At 40.7% G+C, this 23,618-nt stretch overlaps 1 protein-coding gene across 1 annotated transcript in view; it reads right to left on the reverse strand.

Annotated features, from left to right (window-relative positions):
- The window catches only part of ZCCHC14 (zinc finger CCHC-type containing 14), a 56,334-nt gene extending 37,525 nt beyond the window's left edge, over positions 1 to 18,809 (reverse strand). Inside the window, exons 1-2 of the mRNA XM_062586913.1 lie at positions 18,246 to 18,809; positions 4,669 to 4,792 (exon numbers count right to left, since the gene is read on the reverse strand). Coding sequence (XP_062442897.1) covers positions 4,669 to 4,792; positions 18,246 to 18,809 — 688 coding nt within the window. The remainder of the gene's footprint in view (positions 1 to 4,668; positions 4,793 to 18,245) is intronic.
- Positions 18,810 to 23,618: the final 4,809 nt, after the last annotated feature.

Raw genomic sequence — 23,618 nt, forward strand, 5'->3', positions numbered from 1 at the left:
TAGTACTACTTGCCTGTAGTGTTATCCACCTACCAGCTGAATCATTCTCTTTGGAACATTACAATAAGAGTAATTAATAACATCTCTAGCATATGTGATATTCCTGTATCTTTTTAAGCTTTTTACAAAATAAGCTGAATTTTTTATTAAGATTTAACATAACTATACTCTTTTGAGAACTACCAGAGAAGCTCAGAATACCTCTACATCCACAAGCTTGTTACAAATTAGTTCTGTGAATGGAACTTCACTTGAGTCAGATGGCTCATTCTGGATCTTGGGGCATAGCAAATTTCCCCTAGCTACCAGCTCAGGATTGCCTGCAGAACAGAAGTTGCTAGCTAATACAATTTAGCTTTTTTAAAAAGGAAAACAAAAAACCAACAAACAAAAAAAAACTTGTGACCTCCTTTAATCACCTGCATCACTTGCTCCCGGGAAAAGGTTCTGCAGGTAGCTCTCCAGAAACTGTAGAATATTAAGCCTTTATCTTGAGATTGCAAACCGAGCAAAGATTGCCTGACACAGTTTTTCCAGGGGCTGTACCATAGTTCCCTTAACCTCAGAACACCTTGCTAATCTTAAGGCATGTAAAAAGCAGAGCAAAGAAAGAACAACAAAAGCTCGGCCCAATTCTGCCCCAACATGTAGTATGGGAAACATCCTGAAAGCAACAGGATATATGCAATAGTTAGGCAGTGACTGACAAAACAATACCTTCGAGGGAACGCATTCTGGAAAGAATCCACTTCAACCTTTCAAGTTTAAAGGGCTGAAAGTATGCAAAAAAATCTGCAAACCAAAGCGCATAGTAAGTAGTTTTTAACTTAACTTACATCAATGAAGGATAAAACCCCCATCTATCTGAAAAAAGGCATTAACCAGCAAATATTAAATAGAATGTCTGCAGGCTGTGTAAACTCTAAAATTAAGACAACAAGCCCTGGTGCCTTTATCAGGTTCCTCCAAGTAAGATTAGTCAGCACTGCGCTCCAAAATGGATACCTGCCTAAAAAAAGGACCAGCTCTGCACACTTGCACTGCCACTGAAATTATATGCCTATCAGGCAAACCGAATTACAAGCATAAAGTTTCATCTCTGACACTTTAATCAACCATTCAGGCATTGATACCTTCTGTAGTTATGCTTGTGCCATCTAATTCTTATAAAAAAGCTTAGGACAAGGAGGACAACACTATAGCACTTGACTCAGCCCAGTATGCAACAGATCCCCCAACCTTCATAAATTTCATTGCTGTGTTTGGCTCAATGTTAAAAACATAGTTAAAACCTTACTGCACTCTAGAAACAGTAAAAAAAAAAAAGGTGTAACAAAGATGTAGCATTACTGCTGGAATTTGAATCACATGCAACACAAGAATCTGTTCATATATGCCTCAGTTCTCCTTGACCAGTGATATCTGCCAACACCTTAAAATCTGTAAATAAACCTGCCTGCAGCTTACAAGTGTAACGTAACAAGTCCCTGTGAAGGGAAAAACTAATTTCCAAAGTTATCTCCAGTTAAAATATTCACCACAGCTGTGAGAATACATTTGAGTGATTCTAAGTTACTGATCATACAAATTACACATTTGTGAAAAGTACAATATATACTACTGCAAATTATGGCCAGACAACATCAGAGAACTACATCCTTACATGTCAATGTCATCCACATTTTTAATACACCAGCATAGCCTGAATCTTTGAACTTTATTTTACAAAAGAGAAGTTCAGATAAACACAGATACCTGCACAAGCTTACGTCTAGAGATATGGGATCTTCCTCATATCACAACTCCAAGATATGAAACAAATGTCTACTTTAAATGTATTAACTCCAAATAAAACAGACTCTCTATACAGAAGTGTCTATCTCGCCCTGCTTGACCAATGATGCATGCAGAAAAAGAACAGCTTTAGCTAAGACAATGATTGGCATACAGAAAAAAGTTAATTTTGCTAAATAATCATATGACTGTCAGTAACCACGAGATGGGGAGCTTAACCACAGCATCCCAGCTGGTCACTGCTCACAATAACTTGGGCTTTACAGCATGAATCGAGCACACCAATGCCTACCAATGTTCCTGCAGTTACCTGGGATGAAAGGAAAGGCTTATGTACTCTTCAAACTAATGTTCCTTTTTATGTATTTGCTTCCTAAGGCAAAAATGTAGCAATATCTATGCAGATAGAACAGTCTAATTATCCAGAAAATACACATTTCACAAGTCTCTAGATGAAGCATGTACAAATGTTTCCAGTTAATCACTTAATCATGCAAACAAGCACATACAAAGACTTCCAACACAGTTAAATATTCAGCAGTATATTCCACAACTTTTCCTGTCTATTTCTCCATCTAGAAATATGATGTATTTTATGCTAAAAGCTAGATTCAAAGGGTGGATTAGAGAGAAGACAGCCCCTGGTAACTTTCAGGTCCAAGTCTACTATAAGCCTATTGACTAACCATGTATAGAGTATGTTATGTCACTGAAATTTCTACAAAGCAAGATTAAAACCATTCAGTGGATTAATATGAACTTGGCCTGTAATCCAAACAAACACAAAGAATATTTTACCTTTAGTAATATGTCTCACTTGTATTTCAAATACAACCTTTCAACTGAGACAGTCCAGCTGTACTACTACTGTTGGGATGAGGATGAACTTCAGCAGCTCGCTCAGTTCTGACCACAAAAGAAATTCTGCCCTCAAGGTACCTGGAACAGAACTCACTAAAAAATACCATCATCACACTAACTACACCAGTCAAGCAATCCATCCACCCCCTATTCATGTGACTTTGAATTTCATATACTGTAAGATAAGTTAAGTTGCTGTATTCTTAGCAGAATCTGCTAAAATAAGAGACATGCCTGTTTGCTCAGAGAATTTTGAGGTCTGTAGAAGTGCAACGACAGCCCCAGGCTGGCAAATGATCTTCAGCTACACTCTCTAGCCTTAAGAGGAAGAACTCCCTACCATACAGATCTTCACAGAGTAAGGAGAATTCCAAAGCAATTTTTACTTCTGGTGAACCAGAAGGCAGAACATCAGTTAGTGAAAACTGCTGTGTTTTTCTACAGCTCCTTTTACCAACTATCACTAAGGCAATCTACAAATTAAAAAGCTACATTTTCTGAAAACTAAGCAGGTATTTTAGAAGGGAAAACAGATCAGAGAAAAACATAATAAATCTTCACAGTGTACCATGACTAATCCTGGCATATATTCAGGTACTGGAACAGCAATCACTGAGTACGAATGAAAAGTGTTGAACCCTGTCCTATTTTTATCAGATGAAAGCCACAAACCTAGCCATGCTTCTGCTTAGTATTGCATTTTCTTCTATCCTGATAGCTTTTACAGCTGGAGAAATAGCTACTTACAGCACTGCTCTGCTGTAAAAAAAATTATTGCTACTTACAGCTATTGGGATTATAGTTGGGTATGTCACGGAAAAGGAGGTCCAGTGGAGGCAAGCTAAGAACATTTCCTTGGGATGTTTAACCATTTCCAGTCTGTATCAATTCCTCTTTCACAAGCAGTGAAGTTGTGCTTTGAAATTACAGATCACAATTTAAGTGGTATTAAACTGTATTTGTTTGCAGATAGTTAAACTGAAACATAGTTATACAAGGTTATGCTGCAAACCAGTGGGCAGAGAAACAGAACTCCAAAGCCAGTTCCACAGCATCCTCTCCTCTAATTTATATGGTTAAATGACAACATTTTTAAAGTGGCATTCAAAGGCAAAAATACTAGTTCTCCTGATGTGATAGAATATTTCACCTGCATCACTGTGGCCATATAGCACTGTTTTTATTAACCCTGTGAAGAGTTCACAAAAGCCATTCTATACAAATAGCCGCTCACAGTTCAAGATCATTTTTTTTTTGTAATGATACACTGCATCCTGACCTGGCTAAAAACTGAACTTAATGACTTAAGTTGGTAAGTATGCATTTCATTTTCACATTCTAGGCTATGATTATGAATGGTAAAACATTTAGGTTAAAAAATGACCATAAGTGTTTAACATATTCAAAGAAACATTATATGAGGAAATCTTCATATAAAAAAAATAAAGACTTGCTTTGGATCAACAATCAATTTTGGGGGTTAGAAACACTGTGCATGTGTGCCAAAATGAAACTCTCCCCTATCCTCCATTCCTCCTCTTCCCTCAATTTCTCAGTTGCACATTCTTGGAAACCAAGAGAGAAGTGGAAGAGTGAGGAAACTTAGATGCTTTAACTGTCATCATCTCACCAAAACAGCAATACTCACTACAGTATGCTCTACACAAGATAATAAACTGCTACAATAAGAATGAGAGATTGAGTGTCGCCAAGAATCGATACTCATTCTTTGAGAAGATATTTGATCCAAGCTTAGTTAGTATTTAAACTCCAAAAATTTTCTTGCTTCTTTTCCCAACAGAATACTCACACTTATCCCTTGTTGAACATTTTTCATTGATATTTCACTGATAACAAAAACTTTCTACAAAAACCCTTCTATGATTGTCCTTGCTCAATCCAACCCAATAGTAAAGCGGCAAAATTCCAGTCTCCATTCATGATTAAAAACAGTGTTAATTGGTATAGACACTCTTTCTTTCCCCCACTGGAAGAATGTAAAAAGGGACACACCTTTGGAGTGTTTCCCCGAAGGTCTCTTGGGTAATGACTCTTCAATGGAATGTGTTGACGTATGTAGTACATTTTCCAAACTGTTACTGACGCTGTTTATGGGGGTCTCAGACCTTGGAGCGACCTGGAAAGAAGAACACAAAAAACAATATAGCACACTGAGATAATGCTAGAAAGTTGCACCTTCCTCCAGAGTAAAGACCACCACTTTGAAAGCAATTAGTAGACACACATGCTTCTTTTAAAACCAAGTGGTGTTGCTATTGATATTCCAGAAGTAACATTTCAGGGAAATTGTTCTAGTCAGCAGCTCCACACAAATCTAGATTAGCCAAGATAATCTATAAAGCCACTTAAAGCGTAATTCTTTTTTAAACAATAGTCTCACAGCAGTCAATTGTAGACATATTGCAAGACAGTTAACCTCTCCATACCATAGTTAACTTTCAAACAACAAAATTGGAAAAAAGGACTCTGGAAAAATAATATTTTAATGTTATGTCATCTACCTGTACAGATGTAAACTGAAGACGCTAAGAAGTACTTCTGCATGGAATGAATTCTAATATAGGGAAAAAAAGATCTTGTTTTTGCTATTTGAAAGCCTGCTTTCAAGATCATATTTCAATAAAAAATTACACCCTAAGAATTGCCCAAACAGTAGGCTGCATCATCAAAACAGATTTCATGGACTAATATGTACTTTCTAAACTGCACTTAGCATTAGAAACATATTTTCACCATTACTTAAAGCTACAGAAACAAGCATAAATCATAAGAAAAAGCAGAACTGGCTACTTTAGCTGCTGTCCACAAGAGCATTCACAATTATATAGCAACACAAAAAGATCTATTACTTGTAGTATAACATTCAATGCCTGCTTCATAAGCAAGGCAATTACTCTCTTGTTTTCTAGGTAATGAGAAGCAGAAGTGGATGAACAGTCACATTAGCAGTACAAACAGAAGGGTTTAAGTATCTGAAAGAGGAAAAAGCACTCTAAAGGGGTAGTTAAGACCAACAAAAGTGCCCACACTAACTAATGCATTACTTGAATTTCAATCACCACATTTGGAATTAACTGAAATCTCAGTATGTAGAGCTGTAACTATAACTTAACATGGATTTTAGCATTTCACAAATCTCAGAAGAAAATATTAGCTTGACATAACAGAAGAAGCTATCTTTTACTCACAGTAGCTAGTACTGGAGATTAGCATTTCCTGCAGCATACAAGGCTCACGCTGATTACTTGAGACAGTGCCATGAGGTGGAAGGACAATCTACACTTAAAACAATGCTTTCCTCATCATATCATTAAGCCTTACATATTGATACAAAGCAGCACAATGCAAGTTAAAAATAGTACCTTCCTACTCCTATGCAATTATCCATTGTAAACTTCATTTTAAGACTGACTTTTATATATTCATATACACATGGCTTAAGGCAATAGCACAGGTGAATGACTTAGCACACTTGCATTCATAAACAAGTTTATATGTGCAGATCAACCCAGAAAGATGAGTATCAGGAAAAAGCAGGATTACAAATACCTGTTGTCCTTTTCAGCACTGTTAGTCTACTATTTGAATAAAGTTTATTTGTATAAATCTTCCGTAAGAGTTTTTTTCAACAATAAGAACAATTTATTATCAAGCTTTCATTTAAAAGTTTAGCAATTAAACTTTAAGCTGGGGGGAGGGGGCAGCAGGGAAGGAAGGCAGGGATTAAATCTCCCTGCCAAAGACAGTCTTCACCAAAGAGCTTATTTCACACTGTCTTTCCTGGAGCTGAATAAACTCTCGCTCCAGTGGATTGCTGCTGAGAGGAAGTTCCAGAGGACTTAGCAATGACACCACCATCCTGCTGGCAAGGGAAGAACTTGGAACAACTAAGTAACAGAGAAAGCTAGAAAATTAGATCTAGGCGAGACTATGTTACCTTAAACCACCAGGTTCTGAGTATCTGGAACAATCAGCAAATATAAAATACTTGCACTAATACTGGAAGCTGAGTAAGACTAGAGCCACATGGTTTCAGAAACTCTCTAAATATCAAGCATTTGCTATTACAATATATGCCTATCTTTTATTCCCTGCTCTCTCCCCACCCCACTACTCTTACAATAAACATTGCATGCAATTTAAAATTTAGATTGTGTTTATACATAGCCTCCAATCATTTCCATAAAGATTTATGTATTTGCTAAAGATTAATTTAGCCCATATGCCTTGACGGACTGAGCTCCCATACTATCTGATTCCCTCTCACATCAGAGCAGAGCAGTTTCAGTTTGGCTTAAACAATCACAACGCTCTGATTACTTCCAAACGGAGCACTGCCCTTAGTGAGCTAAACGGTGTTATAACCAGTCTATGTCTGCCTTAAGTTTTTGTTCCAGATTTTAAATAACTTTTCCCAACAATTTAAGCATACCAACAGTGTAAAGGCTTGCATTTGTTTAGGAAAAATGAAGTTATAATAAAAAAGTCTTGCAAATCAAAGTTATTTCCAAATAAGTAACAACCACTTTTTAAATCAGAAGCTAAGTGAAACACACAGGAACAGTATCACATAAATGATGAACTGTAAAGATTACTGTTCTGAGAAGGTTCGAGAAACATTGATAAAAGCTTAAGAGATGCTCAGGAAGGACTTGATCAAGCTAATCTGTGGATAATTCAGCTTTGAGTTAACTCTAGAAGGAATGGCTCACCATATCTGAACACCAATGTCATCATCAGTTTGGACTCGGGGCAAAGTACTTAAAAAAAACAAAGTAGAGGACTTCTAATAACTAGGAACAGACTCTGCTCTAAACATCCATAATATACTTAGAGTACCATTAAGACCTTCTGTAAAGATGAGCTGAATCACTAGCCTCTAAACAACCAGGGCATTTCAATGAGATTCATATTTTCAGAAGCAGCAGTCAAATTGCTTTGGACCTTTTAGGATCTATAACAATAGATCTGTATCTCTGGAGAAAGCCAGGATGCCATTAAAGAGTAAGAATCTGCTGTTCAAGAACTGTTTTAAATGCCTGTTTTCTCAAGTGGCAAGAGCTGAAGGTAAAGGTGGATAAGACATGATTAAATATTCAGGCTACATTCCATAACAAACCACAGGACTGACATTTTATAAATGCAGAGGAACTCACAAATAATTCAGGGTTTAAGCGGTTAGAACATCAGACATGTGAATACAAGACTTTAGACTTCCAATGAAATTATTTTTGAGACTATCAGTATAACCAGTCCATGAAGACTGATCAAGTAAAACAGTAATCCGACCGAGATAAAGCAATAGAAAGAGTCTTCACTGTACCTAATCCTGTCTCTAATACTGCATTTTGTAGTGGGATAGGAAGAAAAACCATCTGCTGTACTTATCCAAGGTTTCATTAGATTATTCAAAAATTTTCTTATCAAAGTGGCCTGCAGGCTTATTCTGTGACTCTAGGAGATTCGACACTCAGAATAAATTGGCACAGAAGTAATTCTTAAAACCATTTTTACCCAACTTTAGTGTTGTGCCCACTTTCCCCACAGCAAAGCACCTGGCTCACTGATAAACTTCTGATTTTCCAGACCAAAAGCTAGCTTGTCTCTTCAATTTCAGGGTAAAGTAGCAGTCATTCTTATACTGAAAATAAAATCAGTTCATGCAGATACAATTTTGATAGTGTCTGAATTTTTGTATTTGTTCTACAATTTTGGATTTCTCACAGAAAACATTGTCCAAAGCCATTACAAGAACAGCTCAAAGAGTTGTAACGACTGGTCTAGGATTCTCACCAGTGCAGGGATGGCTGAAGTGAGTATGGGGAGTGGTAAATCTATGGAGCCAAATTCAGTAACTGTTGACTATGTTCCCCAGGGACAATGCCTAACAGTTGACCTACTGCATTCAAGTCTTTCATAAGAATAACAGGATTCATAAAAGTCAAACATAAGAATTTTACTAAAACAGCAATTATGTGTTCCTTTGAAGAACAACCAGAACACAGAAAACTGATGGTTTAATAGCAAAGTATTTGCTGACTTAGTTTGAAATGGAGCCAATACTAACAAATCAACATAGCCTACTAATATGTAACATGACTTATAATTTAAGAAAACAACACATATAGGATCTGAGGGAAGAACTTGCTCTCAAAATATTTCAACTGGGATAAAACTGGGTATAAAATTAGATCATACATTACACAAAAAAGTGAACAAAGTAAAAAAGCAAAGAAAGTAATTTAAATGAAGTACTACAGCAGCAACTAGGAGCCAAACACAGGAACACATCTTCAAATGATTATTCATGAAAAACTTCTCACAGGATATTCAGATTTCAAAAATGGCCTAGGAAATACCAGGAAAGCTTCTGCTAACACTTGCCTTGGAAGTCTCCTTTCAGAAGGGCTTTACATAGTCATATACTGACCCCCGTTTAAAGCTGATACAGGTAACTTATAAGGAAACCAGGGAACAGGAATACTCAAGTCTGGAAAGAAACAATCACCTCCATTCAATCCTGTTAGTTTCATATTAGTAAGTATTAATAGCAGCTTATTTTGAGGTTAACATCGAGGTCTTCAACACAGTGCAACACTGTTTGCAAAACTGCTGCAGCATAAGCCTGAAAGTGAGGATACAGTCCTGCAGGTTTAGGTGGATAAGATACTATTTCCCAATACAGGTAGGGGGCTCAGGCTCCCAAATCATTTGAAAAAGCTGAATTACTAACAGTCAGATGTCAGTCACTGATGCCTGAGACTGTTCAGTAGGCCAAGCCTGAGCCAGAAAGGAGAGCGAGCAGCACAAGGATTGACACCCTAAAGGTAGTGAGACTGCAAAGCCAGGAAAAACAGGACTGAGCAAGGTCTTCCTCTTGGTAGCAGCAAGCCATTAGATCTGCCAACTGCTTGTGAAACCATAGCCTCAGGCACCAGTTCTGCATTTACTTACATATGCAAGCACCTGACTGTACTCCTACAAGAACTAAAAATCAGAAGGACTACTCCTTTTGCAGATTTGGGGCCTTACTGATCTTCAACAAGGATGTTTAAGGAATGCTTATAAACACACTCAACTTTTCACATACTTAGCAAAGTTAACAATAGTGCTGAACGCTTGAATTTACATGTGTTTAGCTGTTTTGTTGCAGTGTTTACTTTGTCCTAGAAATCTGCAGTTCCAACAGTCAACATCTATGAAAAATGTGGCAAGCACCAGGTGCAATCAAGTTAGGAATGCTCATATTTCTATGCTACAAAGGGTCTGTGTACTGACAGGAAGTTGGTAAAAACAAAAAAACCCACAGCTTTGAATGCAAAAGAGTAAAAAGGTAATTCACAGTGAAAGGAGATAATAGATTGGATGGATGCTTTTGTCCTGTGAGACACTATTACTGGAATGAAATGAGGCATGCAGTACTTAAATACCACAAGATAATCACACACCTGCTACAAGGCTATATTATAAATTTGGTAGACCAGACAGACCAAAAAAGCCTAAATTGTATGTAACAGATCAAGTCAATTCCACTAAAAATGCTTCACCTAAATAAGAATTATGAATACTTTAATATTAGGAATGTAAACCTACAGTACAGTAACTGGACTTTAATTTCATTATGCTATGTGTCTGAATGTCTTTAAAGACAAATAGTCAAAAAGGAGCATTTTAAGACACCTGGCAACTGTAGTTCAGAGATGTGCACTCACCCTTCATGCAAAACAAATGAAAATGCATTGTGCAAAGATAAGATTCAGAGCTCAACATTAGCTAGTGCAATGTTTGTTGCTGTCATTAGACAATCTCCAATAGCTAACTATATGAGATTGCCAGACGGGCAGAACATGTGGGATTTTCTTCTGAAAAGATGCATTGAGAGTTAAAGTCTGAAATCTAAGGGGAAAACTCTTTGTAAAAGGCAACTGAAAAAGTATTAATACAATAAGCAACATGCCAGCAACCCGTTTCGTCTATGGGATCTTCCACAGTTTATGATAGTTTACTGCTGGACAGGATGCAAGTGTAACCAGTTCACTCGTGCTCTGCTAATTCAAGGCTCTTATTCTAAACTTCTGGTGCTTCAAGCCTACTTCAAAAACGAAATACAAGAAAGCATATTTTTTTCTTTCAAAGTAAAAGATAGATCAAATTTGAATCTTACAAATCAATCATTAAACACCTCAAAATAAAGCAGGCACACAGCTGTTTACAGCTAGGACCCTGAGAGAGAGACCACCCTACATTCCCAGAACAGATGTACACATCCCTGATTCTTCACCTGTATGTTACTAAAAACTGAAAGCATAGACCAGAGCAGGGGCAAAAAGTATCTTAAACTTGCCAAAAGAATTCAAAGTGTAACAGGGCTCTATCTGCTATAGAAGTCTTTTAATCATAGAATCAGCAAGGTCGGAAGGGACCTCTGGAGATCATCTAGTCCAACCTCCCTGCTCAGCAGGGTCACCTAGAGCACGTTAGACAGGGTTGCATCCAGGTGGGCCTTGAATATCTCCAGAGAAGGAGACTCCACAGCCTCTCTGGGCAACCTGTGCCAGTGCTCTGTCACTCTCACAGGGAAGAAATTCCCCCTCACGTTCAGGCAAAACTTCCTGTGCTTCAATTTCTGCCCATTGCCTCTTGTCCTGTCACACGGCACAACTGAAAAGAGTTTGTCCCTGTCTGCCTGACATCCTCCCTTACATCTGCTTTTAAAATGTTACTATTTGGTTGACTTCAGAGCTATTGTACTTATGTTGCCAGTATATAGGTCAGAAATTGCCACAACATGGGCCATATACAGGTTTGGGAGGTGAAAGCATAATCACAAAAGGCAATTCTAAAATATGCTGAAGTATAATCCAAGCAACCAGAAAACTATACAGAAAACTATATCCTTCCCTGGTACAGCGTTTCACGGCCACTCCAGTCTCTTCAGCAACAATTTACAAATTAAGAAGGCTGATGGGAGTAATTTGACAAGTCACAAACTCACTGAATCATATCATTTCTCTCTTCCTTCCTCTCCCCTCAGTATCCACTTAAATAGAGTGCAACTAAACTACTTACAGTGGAAAAATAAGACAGTGGAAAATAATTCATAATATACATGAAAAATATTCACTGTTACTATTTACCACCATGACATGGCAGGTCTTTAATTAAAATTAAGATCTCACGCTTAAGTAATTGATCCTATTATTTCTGGATCACTTCAGCTTGCTACAAAAATACTGCAACCCTATACCAATCAGCACAACTGTTAAAAAGTTTATCCCCTCAAATGCTTTTTCTTGGTTAACGATAGCAATGGGACTAGAGAAATGAATTATATTTTAGCACAAGGCAAGAGCAAGGAAATTAGAGGTTTGCTTGGTATAAAACTCATTCATGAGAAATACAGATCTGGACCATATCAACATCTCTTTGCTAGATTTAATACTCTTTTCTACTCTGAATAGGGAGAACAGTTTCAATTCAACTTGTTGCCTCCAATTCTTTTACCAGAGAGCAAAATCAAATTCTCCTATTTTAAAGGAGACAATGGATCTCACTGACACTCAAATTAGATCCAGCATTTCCACAATAAAATTGTCTTCACAGAAAGTTTACCTATATTACTGGGAATAACATATCTATTTCCTTTGTTTTAAGGGGGGAAATATCCTCAAAAGCAAATACTAAAATACACACTACAGCATATAAATATAGATGACTGCACATGCCTTTTTACTAGTGCACATTTAAGAGAAGTATTACAAGTACTGCAGCCCTAAGCCCATAGAAGAACCAGAATATCCTGTCAGAAAAGGCAGTGCCTGTATCTATTTTTCAGCTAAAGGATCACAGGATCTCAGTTTAAGTAATTCAAATCATTTTTAAGAACAAACTCCTAACCAAATGGTTAAATACTTCCCAACAAGGATGCCTGCTGTACAAAATGTTTCAAGTTACATGCTGGAATGCTTGTTAGGTGTGGTTACCTACTGCTAGCTCTGCTTTGAGCTACACACAGCTTGCACATTGATTAAATCAGTTTATAGTCTGGTACAGTTCAAAATGTACACCCTACAATAAGTGCTTTTACTCCAGAACATAGGAGGTCTACTTCAGTTTTGCTTAATTGACAATTACTAGGTAATGAGTGAAAAAGCGCTAGAGTAAATTAAAAAGTAAGGAAGTAGAACACACTCCTAAGACAAAACTTCATTCAGCCTGTGCAAAAATTGGGAAAACAGTTCACGGAAAAAAGAGCATCATTATTAGCTCAACAGAAAGTTTTTTGGCTGTTCTGTCCCTGATGTTTGGATGTACAGTCTATTTTCCAAGCAAACTAATTCAAGTTCTTAAAATCAAGTTTATCATGTAACTGTATATGATTAGGCAAATTGAATTTAGCAGTAATACTGTTAATACAAGAGATCATTATCCTTTTTGACAATTCCCTTACACATTAAACTCATACTTGTGAAAATTTTACATGTTCAAGGCCAAACCATTTTATCTGAGTCAGTCAAAATAAGAATATCAGCAAAATTATAGTCAGAACTAGAAGCCTCAGATTTCTAAATTGGAATGTCAATAGGTATGTGTAATCCATGTGGTCTCCAGTATGTAGAATACTCAAAGGACATACAAGAATAGGCGTATGCCACCAACTGGAAGCTAGAAGACCTACTCCTAGCTCCTGAGGTTGAGTTTCATGTGTTTTTAAAAATAAGATCACTCCTCATATAGCAACAACTTCTCTTGTTCCTGGATGGATCTACTGGTATCAGTGAACAAACAATTGCCAATAACATGGTAAGCTTCTACAGCAACAAAATATATGTTGATTAGGAGGCTAAAAATTTATTCTGCCCCTGCAAAGCTAGCATAAAAACCATACAGGCACGTGGCATGCATCATTTAATAGCTAAATCACATCCTCTGTGAGGACTGCAAGGACCTACCAAGTAATACTTTTGTTTGCAGCTCATTACTCCATAAATTAAAAAAAATCTGTGCAAACACTTCTGAGGAGTAATTTCAATCATCTGAACCAAATAGTGCAGAAAAAACAGCACTGAAGGTATTTGAAATGGACTCCTCATAACATCAGCTCCACGTGGCTCCTGATAGTCTTTAGCAGTTATTTCTAAATTTTAGATGAGCCTATGGAATTAGCACGGGTGAAAAATAGCATCTTATGCTATAAGCCTGAAATAAACATTGATGCAGAATTTGGAAGCTGACTGGGCAAGAGCCCTTGTTCCCATTCACAAGATATCAACCTGAAAACAGCCACAACTACAGTGTCACTGACTTACTTCTCAGTTCCAAACTATAGTCAGATCTTCTATTTATTACCCTGCTTCTACAGATTAGGCCACAACCATATCATTGCAGTAAACTCCACTGAAGTCAGCAAGAACTCCTATCACAAGTCAGTTAGCAGAGCAGGTGATAACAAGCCAAAACATTATCTTACTTCACTGCTTTTGTGGAACGATCTTAAAGAGTAGATGAAACAGCTCTAAGAAATACAAAGCAACAGAATCATGAATAACTTCTCTGGTCCAGGGTAGGTCTTCGGTGTTACTGATACTAGACTTCTTGACAGGAAACACTAGCACATGCAGAGATTCATATGACTAGATGAGTTCCAGTATTCAATAGGTGCAGGTTAGCTTGGGCATCTTTTATGTCATTATATAAAATACAGACACAAACTTAAAAGCTTCTGTATAGACAGCATCACTACAGCCCCAAAAACATATTTTATATATATATATATATATATATATATATATATATATAAAAACTTTACACTTTCATCCATAGTTAAAGACCTATCATCACAAGATGAACATAACAGAAGTCTGAATGGGTGGCTCAGGATGTTGGGAGAGGTATCTGTTTTGAGATGCATTTCCCTCCCGATTTCAGCAGTGGCAATTTGCATATCAAAGCACCTAGTCACGTACATGCATAGCAGGAAGCATTTGGCTACTGGTTTTCATGTGTACCCCCTCCCCCTCGTATCTAGCTTCACCTCCTCTACAATATGAGAGCAGCAGCTTGCAATTCTAAACATCACACTATACACAAGGCACAGAAAAAAGCTTTCAGGATGCTGGGTTCTAAGCATTAATGAGAACACCATTCTCAGACTCCTTTGTGGCAAAGGTAGTAACAGACAGCTGAATAAAGTCATCTTAAGAGGCAAAAATGGCTTGAAAACTGTCGGCTGGATCATTTTCAGTTAAAAAATAACCTATTTGTTACGGTTAATCCCAGGAACAAAAGTTTTAAATGGCAATGTGTATCTCGGCTTCATTTGAGGACAATTTGCACTATTCCAATTTTTATAAACCATAAAAACCTTATTAAATCTTATGTCTACAAGTAAAAAAGTTTGAAGAATCCACAACTCAGTCATGCAAGCATTCCTGTCATTCAAAAGCATTAAAAAAATACAGAAAAAGAGGCAGAAATAATCATCTTTATAGAGACTGAAGCAGTAGTTTGTTTTGGGGAGGGTAGTTTTCCCTACTTCAGAAAAAAACTTAATTGTGTCCTAACATATAGAAACCATGAATCTAATAATTACTGACATACTTGAAACTAGCCACAGCTATCTTCTCCTGGGTAGTTCTGATTCACATAGTCCAAGAATTACCTCAAAATGCAAAACTTAAAGCAAAAAGTTATGCAAGCTGCTGGGTACCTTCCTGTAGTCAGCAAACGCAGTAGGCAGTAAAAGGCAATGGCAAAAATTAGTTTGTATCACTAACCAACTTTAAAGTCCTTTGCATCCCCTAAAGCAATCTGAGGAATCATGTAATTCTTGTAGTAATTTTGTATCAATTGTTCACACTGTTGACTATTATACAGCAAAATCTCTCCAAAAGAAATAGTGTAAGTTTTGAAACTCAAGTTTGGGAGAAAGCAAGAGGATTGCAAACTCCAACCCTTCGGAAAAAAAATCGCTAACATGAAAGTTGGGCCACATTTTAATAGGATTGACAAGCAGAAGGAGCACAGAGATATTTGTCCCTGCAAAGCAAATCAGACACCTGACTATTTTTTTTCATCTCTGAATAAATATGTTAAATGTGAACTGTAAGGAATTTTAACATGTCCCAAGTTATATAGAAAAACCAAGTGATCATGCAAGTGTTAACCCCATTCCCACACCCAGCACAAGGGAAACACTGAAGGATAACTACCTTTGTTTACAACAAGCTCTCCATTTGCATGTCATTACACATCCACTCCATTCTAGCTTCTCAGAGTTTCTCAGGACCTCAAATGGTGACCATCTCTCCAGCTCATTTCCAGAAGATGAGCTCAAAGAATGCTTGAAAATTTAGGTGCAGCATTCATGCAATTTAACACAGAGTGCTGACTTCAAGTACCAGCTCAGTATAGCTCAAGCTGTAGTAAAGCAGCAAGAGCGATGAGAAAGTGCTGGCTTTGGGGAAGAAATTCTCCTCCAATTTCCGAAGACAGCTAAGAGCACAGAACTTTTGGCAGGCAGCAGCCCAATGCAGCTCACGTTCTCTGGACATCTGCATTGGTTTTTCTAGGTGATGTTACAACACAAGTATTGTCACAACATAACTTGGTAACATCACAAGATCTAAATCCACAGTATTGGAATTTATTTGCACATATTTAAACAAGGCTGAATGGAGCAAGACATTGTTTTTTCCATTTGCTTCATCCAATCCTTGTTTTAAGCCAACTTCTTATTCTAAAAGTAGCAAAATTAGCCAGCTGTCAGCATCTAAACGGTTTAATAATTTTAAAAACAGAAAATTTGCATCTGTTCACAAACAAAATGCAAATTCAAAAGATAAAATAAAATAACACTTTTTTCCTTCCCTTGCCACTAATGTGTACTTAGCTATCAGTATTCTTCAAAGCCAATTTCTAAGAAAACTGTAAGTCTTTTTTTTTTCTTAAAGATAGCCCTTCAATGTGTTCAGAAGAAAAATAACAATGATCAAGTGACTGTACTGTACAATTTACTGCTGGCAGAAAAAAAATGGAAGAATGGATTCTCCATCCATCTTAGAATGACTTAAATAGTGCCAGACTTTTTCAGCTACGTAAAACATGTGCACTGTTTGTGAGGCTATGAAAGTATGCTCTAAAAGGTATTCATCTCTGGGTAATTACCTTCTTTGCTACTTATTTTGTGAAAACTCATGAATGATTTACAATCTTTCCTTTCAAAGGTCAGGGTCCATACATCTTTCGTGTAAGGAAAGTTACAAGTAGTTAAGTATCTGTTAGGAAGCGCCTTCTGTTGTTATATTATACATCTACTTTCAAGTATTCTTTCCATCTATCCTTTTTTCCACATAGAGATTTAAATTTAAGAAAGAGCCTTCCCTGGAGTCTGTTTTTCCTTTCGAAATAAAATGCCAGGAACAAGCAGGGTTTAAAGGCATAGCAAGGAAAGATGGAAAGAGAATAAGCTTAGTAATACTCAACCAAATTTTAAAATTAAAGCAGCTGTCCAAAGAAACAAAATTTTAAGTAGACATATATTTAAGGGAAGACTAAGCTTCTGACTTCTGCCTCAGTTAGATTTAATGCTTACCTTCAATGGAATCTCTTCTGAGCCCGCAGCAACAGCTTTATTTAGGATACTATTCCAATATAGGGTTGTTCTTAGCTTTTAGATATACACCATCTTTCCCAACAGAAGATGGGTAACATCCCTTCACGGAAATTTGCTGACTGAGTCAGTGCATCCTAAAAAAATACCGCCTGTCAACTGATCAAGTGATAAATCCACTTAGTTGGTACTTATTTTGAAGTTTAAAGCTAGTTAAATTCAGTCAAGGCAATGATTTAACTCCATAATTTGCAGCAGCCTAAGAGCACTTAAACAGTCAGTAACACATCTCATTACTAACAGCACATCTTAAAATGTTACTGTCTAGCTTAACTGCTTGCAGTAGAATGAACAAACTACAAGTTAATGATGGTGAACCAATGGCACCAAGGTCAATATCAGACACATTCAGGACGGAGAGCCATAAACATTTCTTTAAATTAAGTTTAGGATCAGAAACTGACAACCTTTGCCATCATATTTGTCTAAACAGGACCCAGACTCACCAAGATGGTCTTTGCCACTGGACAGCTACTTCCAAAGCTGATCCTCTCTTCCGACTTCTTCCAAGGAAAGACTTTTAAATGGGTGCTTACTCCCATTTCTAGAAATGTTACATGCTTGCTTCCCCTACTAAATCACTAGTCTGCCATGCAACTAGTAAAACAGCCCCCTCAGCAGAAGTGTAACCAGGAACAAATCAGTTAAGGATTATACTGCTGCCTGTTGATCACCTTGGGAACACCCTCTCATTAAACGGCATGAGTCCTCGAAAACTCTGCCCATCCCCTCTTTTCACCCCCAGTTCACCAAACCCATCGACCAAGCAACTGATCTCCACCAGACTCTTAGGCTGCCATCTACTACCAGAAGGCTGCTGCTAAAGGCAAGAAGAAAGGTTTAAAACAGCAGTGAAGGCAGCGGGCAGCAAGTGCCCCGCAGCAGTGCGGGTACCCACCTTGTGGCACCCGGGGTAGGTTGCCATGGTGTTGAGGGTGGAGGTGCCGGGGTTCTTGCTGGAGCTGGCCATGATGTTCTGGATTTGGGTAAGCTCTTGCCTCAGCACCTGCTTCTGGTGGAAGCTGAACGCAGGGTGGTTGGATGCCATGGTGAAGAGCAGGAGGAACTCATCCCCCGTGCGGCCCTCGTTGAGCTGCAGCCCGTAGTTGTTGATGACGGAATCGATGTGAGTGAGGGTGCGGAAGAGGACCCCGGCCGCCTCCCGGTGCGCCGAGCCCAGCAGGGCCAGCGACACCAGAAGTTTGCTGCGCACCACCTCGTCCGTCAGGTTGGTGAGGCTGCCCAGGTCGGCGGGGTTGTTGGCCTTGATCTCCGAGTCGCGCAGGGAGTGGTAGTCCTTGCGGGCCAGGTCCTCCAGGCAGGCGCCCAGGAAGCGCAGCTCCAGCGGGATGCAGAGGTCCAGGAGGCCGCAGAGGAACTCCACGCGCTGCGGCGAGGGCAGCTCGGAGAACCAGCGGTACACGCCGTCCCGCTGCAGCCGCGGGCACCGCTTCTCCACCATGGCGCCGCGCCGGCCCGCGGGGCCGCCGGGCCGCGCCGAGCACGCCCGGGGGGCGGCGGCCGGCGGAGCCCCGCGGGGGTCCCGCCAGGCCAGCGCCCCGGCGCCGCCCAGAGAGCCCCCTCCGCGCTCCCGGCCGGCGGCGGCGAGGGCGGCCGCCGCCGGAGCAGGCCCGAGCGCCGAGGCGCGGCCTGGCCGCGGGGTCCCCGCCCGGCAGGGCCCGGCGGACGGAGGGCGGCGCGGCTGCCCCGAGCAGGCCTCTGCGCTCCCGCGTCCTCCCTCACGGCGCGGCTCCTCGCCTCAGCCGCCCGCCGCCGCCATCCTCCGCGCAAGCCCGTCCCGCCCCGCGGCCGCCGCCGCCGCCACTACCGCGGGAAGTAATCCCTCGCTGGGAGGCAGGCGGAGGCAGACGGCGCCGCGCGCGTACCGCGAGCCGCGGCGGAGGGATCCCGCGGTGAGAAGTCCCAGCCGGGAGAGCAGAGCAGAGCAGCGGGGCGGGGGGCAGGGAGGGAGACGGAGAGAGAGAGAGCGCGCGAGCGCCTTCACTCCCGGCCTGACCCCGCGCCGGGCCCCGCCCATCGCCCCGCCGATTGGCCCAGCCCTCCCGAGCGGTCTGCTCGCGCCTCGCGATTGGCTCCTCCTCCACTCAGCCCCGCCGCCCTCTTCGGCGCGTAGAAGAGTGGCGTCGGCTGGGCTTTTAACGCCTTGTAGCTCCTCCCCCCCCGGGAGCTGATTGGCCGCGTGGTCCTTTAAATAGGAGAGGGGCGGGCGCCGCCGCCTTTTGTGTGTGCGCTTGTGTGTGGCGCGGCCGTTGGCGGTGGCCGCGCCAGGCCTGTGAGGGTCGTCGTGCTGCGCGGGGGCCCACCCTCGGCCCGGTCCTGCTCCTCTGGGCTGCCCCGGGAGAGGCGAGGTGGAGCTGATGGCTCTCTTTTTGCCTGTCCTCACAGCCCAGGTGCAACGGCAGCCCTGAGTGTCCGTAACTGAGCCTGAGAGGACCACCATGTCCTTAATTCCTCCTCTCTCTTTCCCTCTCCTGGCTGCCTCTAAGTCATCTTTGGCCTTCACCTTCTTTCACAGTAGAGGCATTTACACTGCCCATTGATGCTAAGAAGCGTCTCTGTTTTTCATTTATCTCCAATACGCTGCAGTACATGATGACTCTTTCTTCCTTGTTCTCTGAGGCTTCCTAGGTTCAGCCTTGAGACCGAAAGAGATAAAAGGACAGGGAACAGCTACAGCACCTCATTTCCCTGTTTTTTTTTTTTTTTTTTTTTTTTTTTTAAACGAAGCACAGGGGGTTGAGGGTGGCGCAGAGAGCCGTAGTATGGCATGAGCTGAGAGATGTATGATGCCAGCATCCAAATAAAGCTTTTGGCACCAGTGTTAGCCTGAACAGTCCTCCTACCAAACCAAGCAGCTCTCTGCTGTCAAAGCCAAGTTGGCATTTGACTTTAGATAGTCTCCAAGTGCAATATGGGAACACCATAAAAACCTCTTTAAACAGCATTTCCCCCGCCTATATTCCCCCAGTTTTATTCTAAACTGAGATTTAGGCTACCAGCAGTTTAAATGTGTGCATTGTAGATTTGGAAGCAGCATTACTGTCCTCAGTGCTGGATTTGCCTGCAGGTTGCATGGGTGGTGTCCAGCAACCAGGAGGCAGATGTGATTTCTTTTCATACATTTTTTCCTGTGATTTAGTTGTGTGTTTGTGGTAGCCCAGTAGCCAGGCTACGTATCAGTTAGATAAATGATGTGGGTGGAGAACTTTTAAGTGGAGCAAGCCAGGAGCAAGGTTTTTATTTGTGACCCCAGGCAGAAGGATGGTTCCAGCCTTGATTTTTATAGATTTTAATCTTCCTGGAGGAGGCACCTTGTCTTTCCTTTATGCAGAAGCAAGCGAGTGCAACACTGTTGCAACACAGATAAAACAGATAATGTTCGTATTTTTATAGCACAATTTCATTGTGTCTTAAATTCATAATCTGGGAACTTTATGGAGTGCACATGATGCCCAAATATGGACCGCTTTCTTTTACATGAGCTGTGTGCACACTTGTGTTTGTATTGTATGAGAGAAAAAGGCTTATTCCTTTGGGTGACGGTTATTGGAAATCTCATTATACACCTTGCTAAGATGAATTGCTGCAACGCAGAATTCCAAATACTGGCATTACATCCTTTTTAAAAAAATTTCCCTCCAGAGTATCACAGTCTAAAAAATGCATTCATTGAAATCATACTGAAATGCAAGAGAAAGCCATCCAAGGAAGCTTGCTGGGATTACATAATGTCATATATTGTAAAGCCACACAGCTCTGCTTCTGTAAGGATGGCTCTGTTAGGCTTCTTCATTGCAGACTGCCACTGTGAGAGGGTCCTTGAAAATCCCATAGCCTCTCTCTGTGCTCTCTGTGTAGTGATCCATCATGCACTTCCTTTTCCTGCCATGCCCAGCATTGTCCATTGGAGGAAGGGATCTGTGGAAAACAAAGGAAGTGCTCAGTCCCTTAGGAAAGGTTTGCACTGAACTGAAGCACAAGCAAGGCAGTAGGCATAAGGATTCTGAGTCCTTGGGTGGCCTTTCTGCTTACACTGGTATCTTTATCCCAGCATAGATCCATCCTCAAAACGCCACACCGTGCTCAGTCAAACTCACGTATCTGATTGCCTGATCTGTAGCAAGTTGAAGGCTTAATCTTTTTTGCCTGGGAAGCTGGCCTAAGCCTGTGCCTGAGTGCAAATCTGTGAATTTTGCTGTTAAGGAGTGAGTCTGTGATTTACAGCTAGCGCAGAAGTTGTCTGTCTTAGATGCCAGACAGTAAGGCAAGTTCTAATCTAAAGTGTATAGCAACTGGGAGCCTTTTCTCTGCTTAGAAGGGCTTTTGGATGAAGCCCTAGGAAACCAAAAAGAGAGTGACACATAATTCTGTCACAAGCCACCAAGAATTCCTGGCTAGCCAGTGGGCAAAGCAAGGAACCACCCTGAACAAAATAAATCAACTTTATAAGAGCTCATGTTACAACTTGCTCAAGACGACAGGTTGTAACTGAAGGTCATTCTGGGGAGCAACTGGTGACTCTGTACAGCCGTGTTCCCTAAAAGAGCATGGTTCTCCAGATACCAAATCTGCCCCATTTGTTTATTTGTGTTATTTTATCCCTAGATCATCCTATTCCCTGCGTCTTTTCTCTTGGTGTAAATTCTCCTGATAGTGTTTGTGCATATTTGGGACAAACAGCTGGAGAAGATCCCTTGTTAGAGTTATCAGTAAACAATAACTGAGAGTCTGGTTATTTTTCTCTCTCCATATTTTCAACACATGCAGAAGCTATTATATACTGAATGTCTCAATCATGCTAGAAGAGAGTCAACACCATATACATCTAGCTTTGTTCTCACCTGCTAGCTTAAGAATCTGAATTACAATCTGAAAAACTGTACTCGTTTTTTCTGGATCCTATTTAAGCAAGGAGCCTGACTGAAGCGCTTTTTTTCTTTAAACAGTATGTCAGAGCAAACCTAGCCAAATCCACCAATTTCTTCTTCATGTGAACTCAACTCAATGCAATACTGCTATGAAGGCTGGAATGCCCACAAATGTGTAAAAATTAACTGAAATAATTCAATGTGAGATGGGTAACTGAGACCTGTGTAAAAGCAGAACTACTTCACTTTTTTTTCTATCTACAGAGTCAGTAGGAAATGAGAATCTGTACCCATTGACACAGGAAAGCTTTGGTTAGGAGGCTGCTGGTTAAAAGGCCTTTTGAGTTACACAGCTCTATCATCCTGTCCAGTGCTCCCAGCACACAGGACTCTTCTGCAGAGGACCTTTCCAGACCTTTCATGTATTGACTTTCAGAGGTTCTCAGGCTCTTTCGGGAGGCTGTTTAACAGTTGTCATTAAACGTGCAGATATTTCTTCACGTTTGGCATTTTTCGACCTCTCAAATGTGATTTAATAATAGCAGTTCTGCCTGAAATTCAACCTGGAAATTCTAAGTCTTCTGCCAAAATAACTGGCAAAGCCGTAGACAAAGCTGCTGCTTTCTCCATGTCCCTGAGTGTTAGTTAGCTGTGGTGGATTCCCTGCCCTCACATGGCTTCCACCCAAAGCCAACTCTTCTCTCTTTCAAGACTGAATGCTGTTGCAGACAATGTGCTAAGAAAAAACGTTCCTATGTATATGTAAAGGAAACCTGTCAGACCAACACTGTAGGGAGAGGTGCTGTGTGGTTATGAGTAGGATCCCTGTGGCCCAACTTCTACCTTGAAAACTAAACTTTCACCCTGCTGGCTCCTTTCGTGTTGCTCAGCGGAGTCCCCACCACCCACGCCTTGCCTTTGCTCTGTCCCACCTCTCCCAACATTTCCACTGCCGACCATCCTGCAGCTCCCTCCATGTGCCCGCTTGCAGTTGCCCTTCCTGGCTGCTCTCCTCTAAAAGGTTGTTCCCCGTTGCCAAATAAAACTGCCCACTTCTGGCCAGCCCTGTGCTTTGGTGAAGTCCTCTGATCCTGATGCTCCACCCGAAACTCCCCCTTCTTTCCTGCTCAGCCACGGTGAGTGACAGTAGTAACAGCCTTGCGTGCTCTCTGTGCTGTTACAAGTAAAAGGAAGATAAATACTGCTATTGCATGTTCACTCCAGTACTAGTGTGCATGCTCGTTATTTCCTGTAAGGTTTCTCACAGATGCTGGACTGGAGCTCTTGGTTTTGAAAAAATAAACAAACCAGCAGCTTTGAAGCACATAGAAAAATACCACGTGGGCTTTGCAAAAAGGAAAAAAAAAGAGAAAAAGAAAAAG

Source organism: Rhea pennata, chromosome 13, assembly GCF_028389875.1.
Source record: "Rhea pennata isolate bPtePen1 chromosome 13, bPtePen1.pri, whole genome shotgun sequence".
Classification (NCBI taxonomy): Eukaryota; Metazoa; Chordata; class Aves; order Rheiformes; family Rheidae; genus Rhea; species Rhea pennata.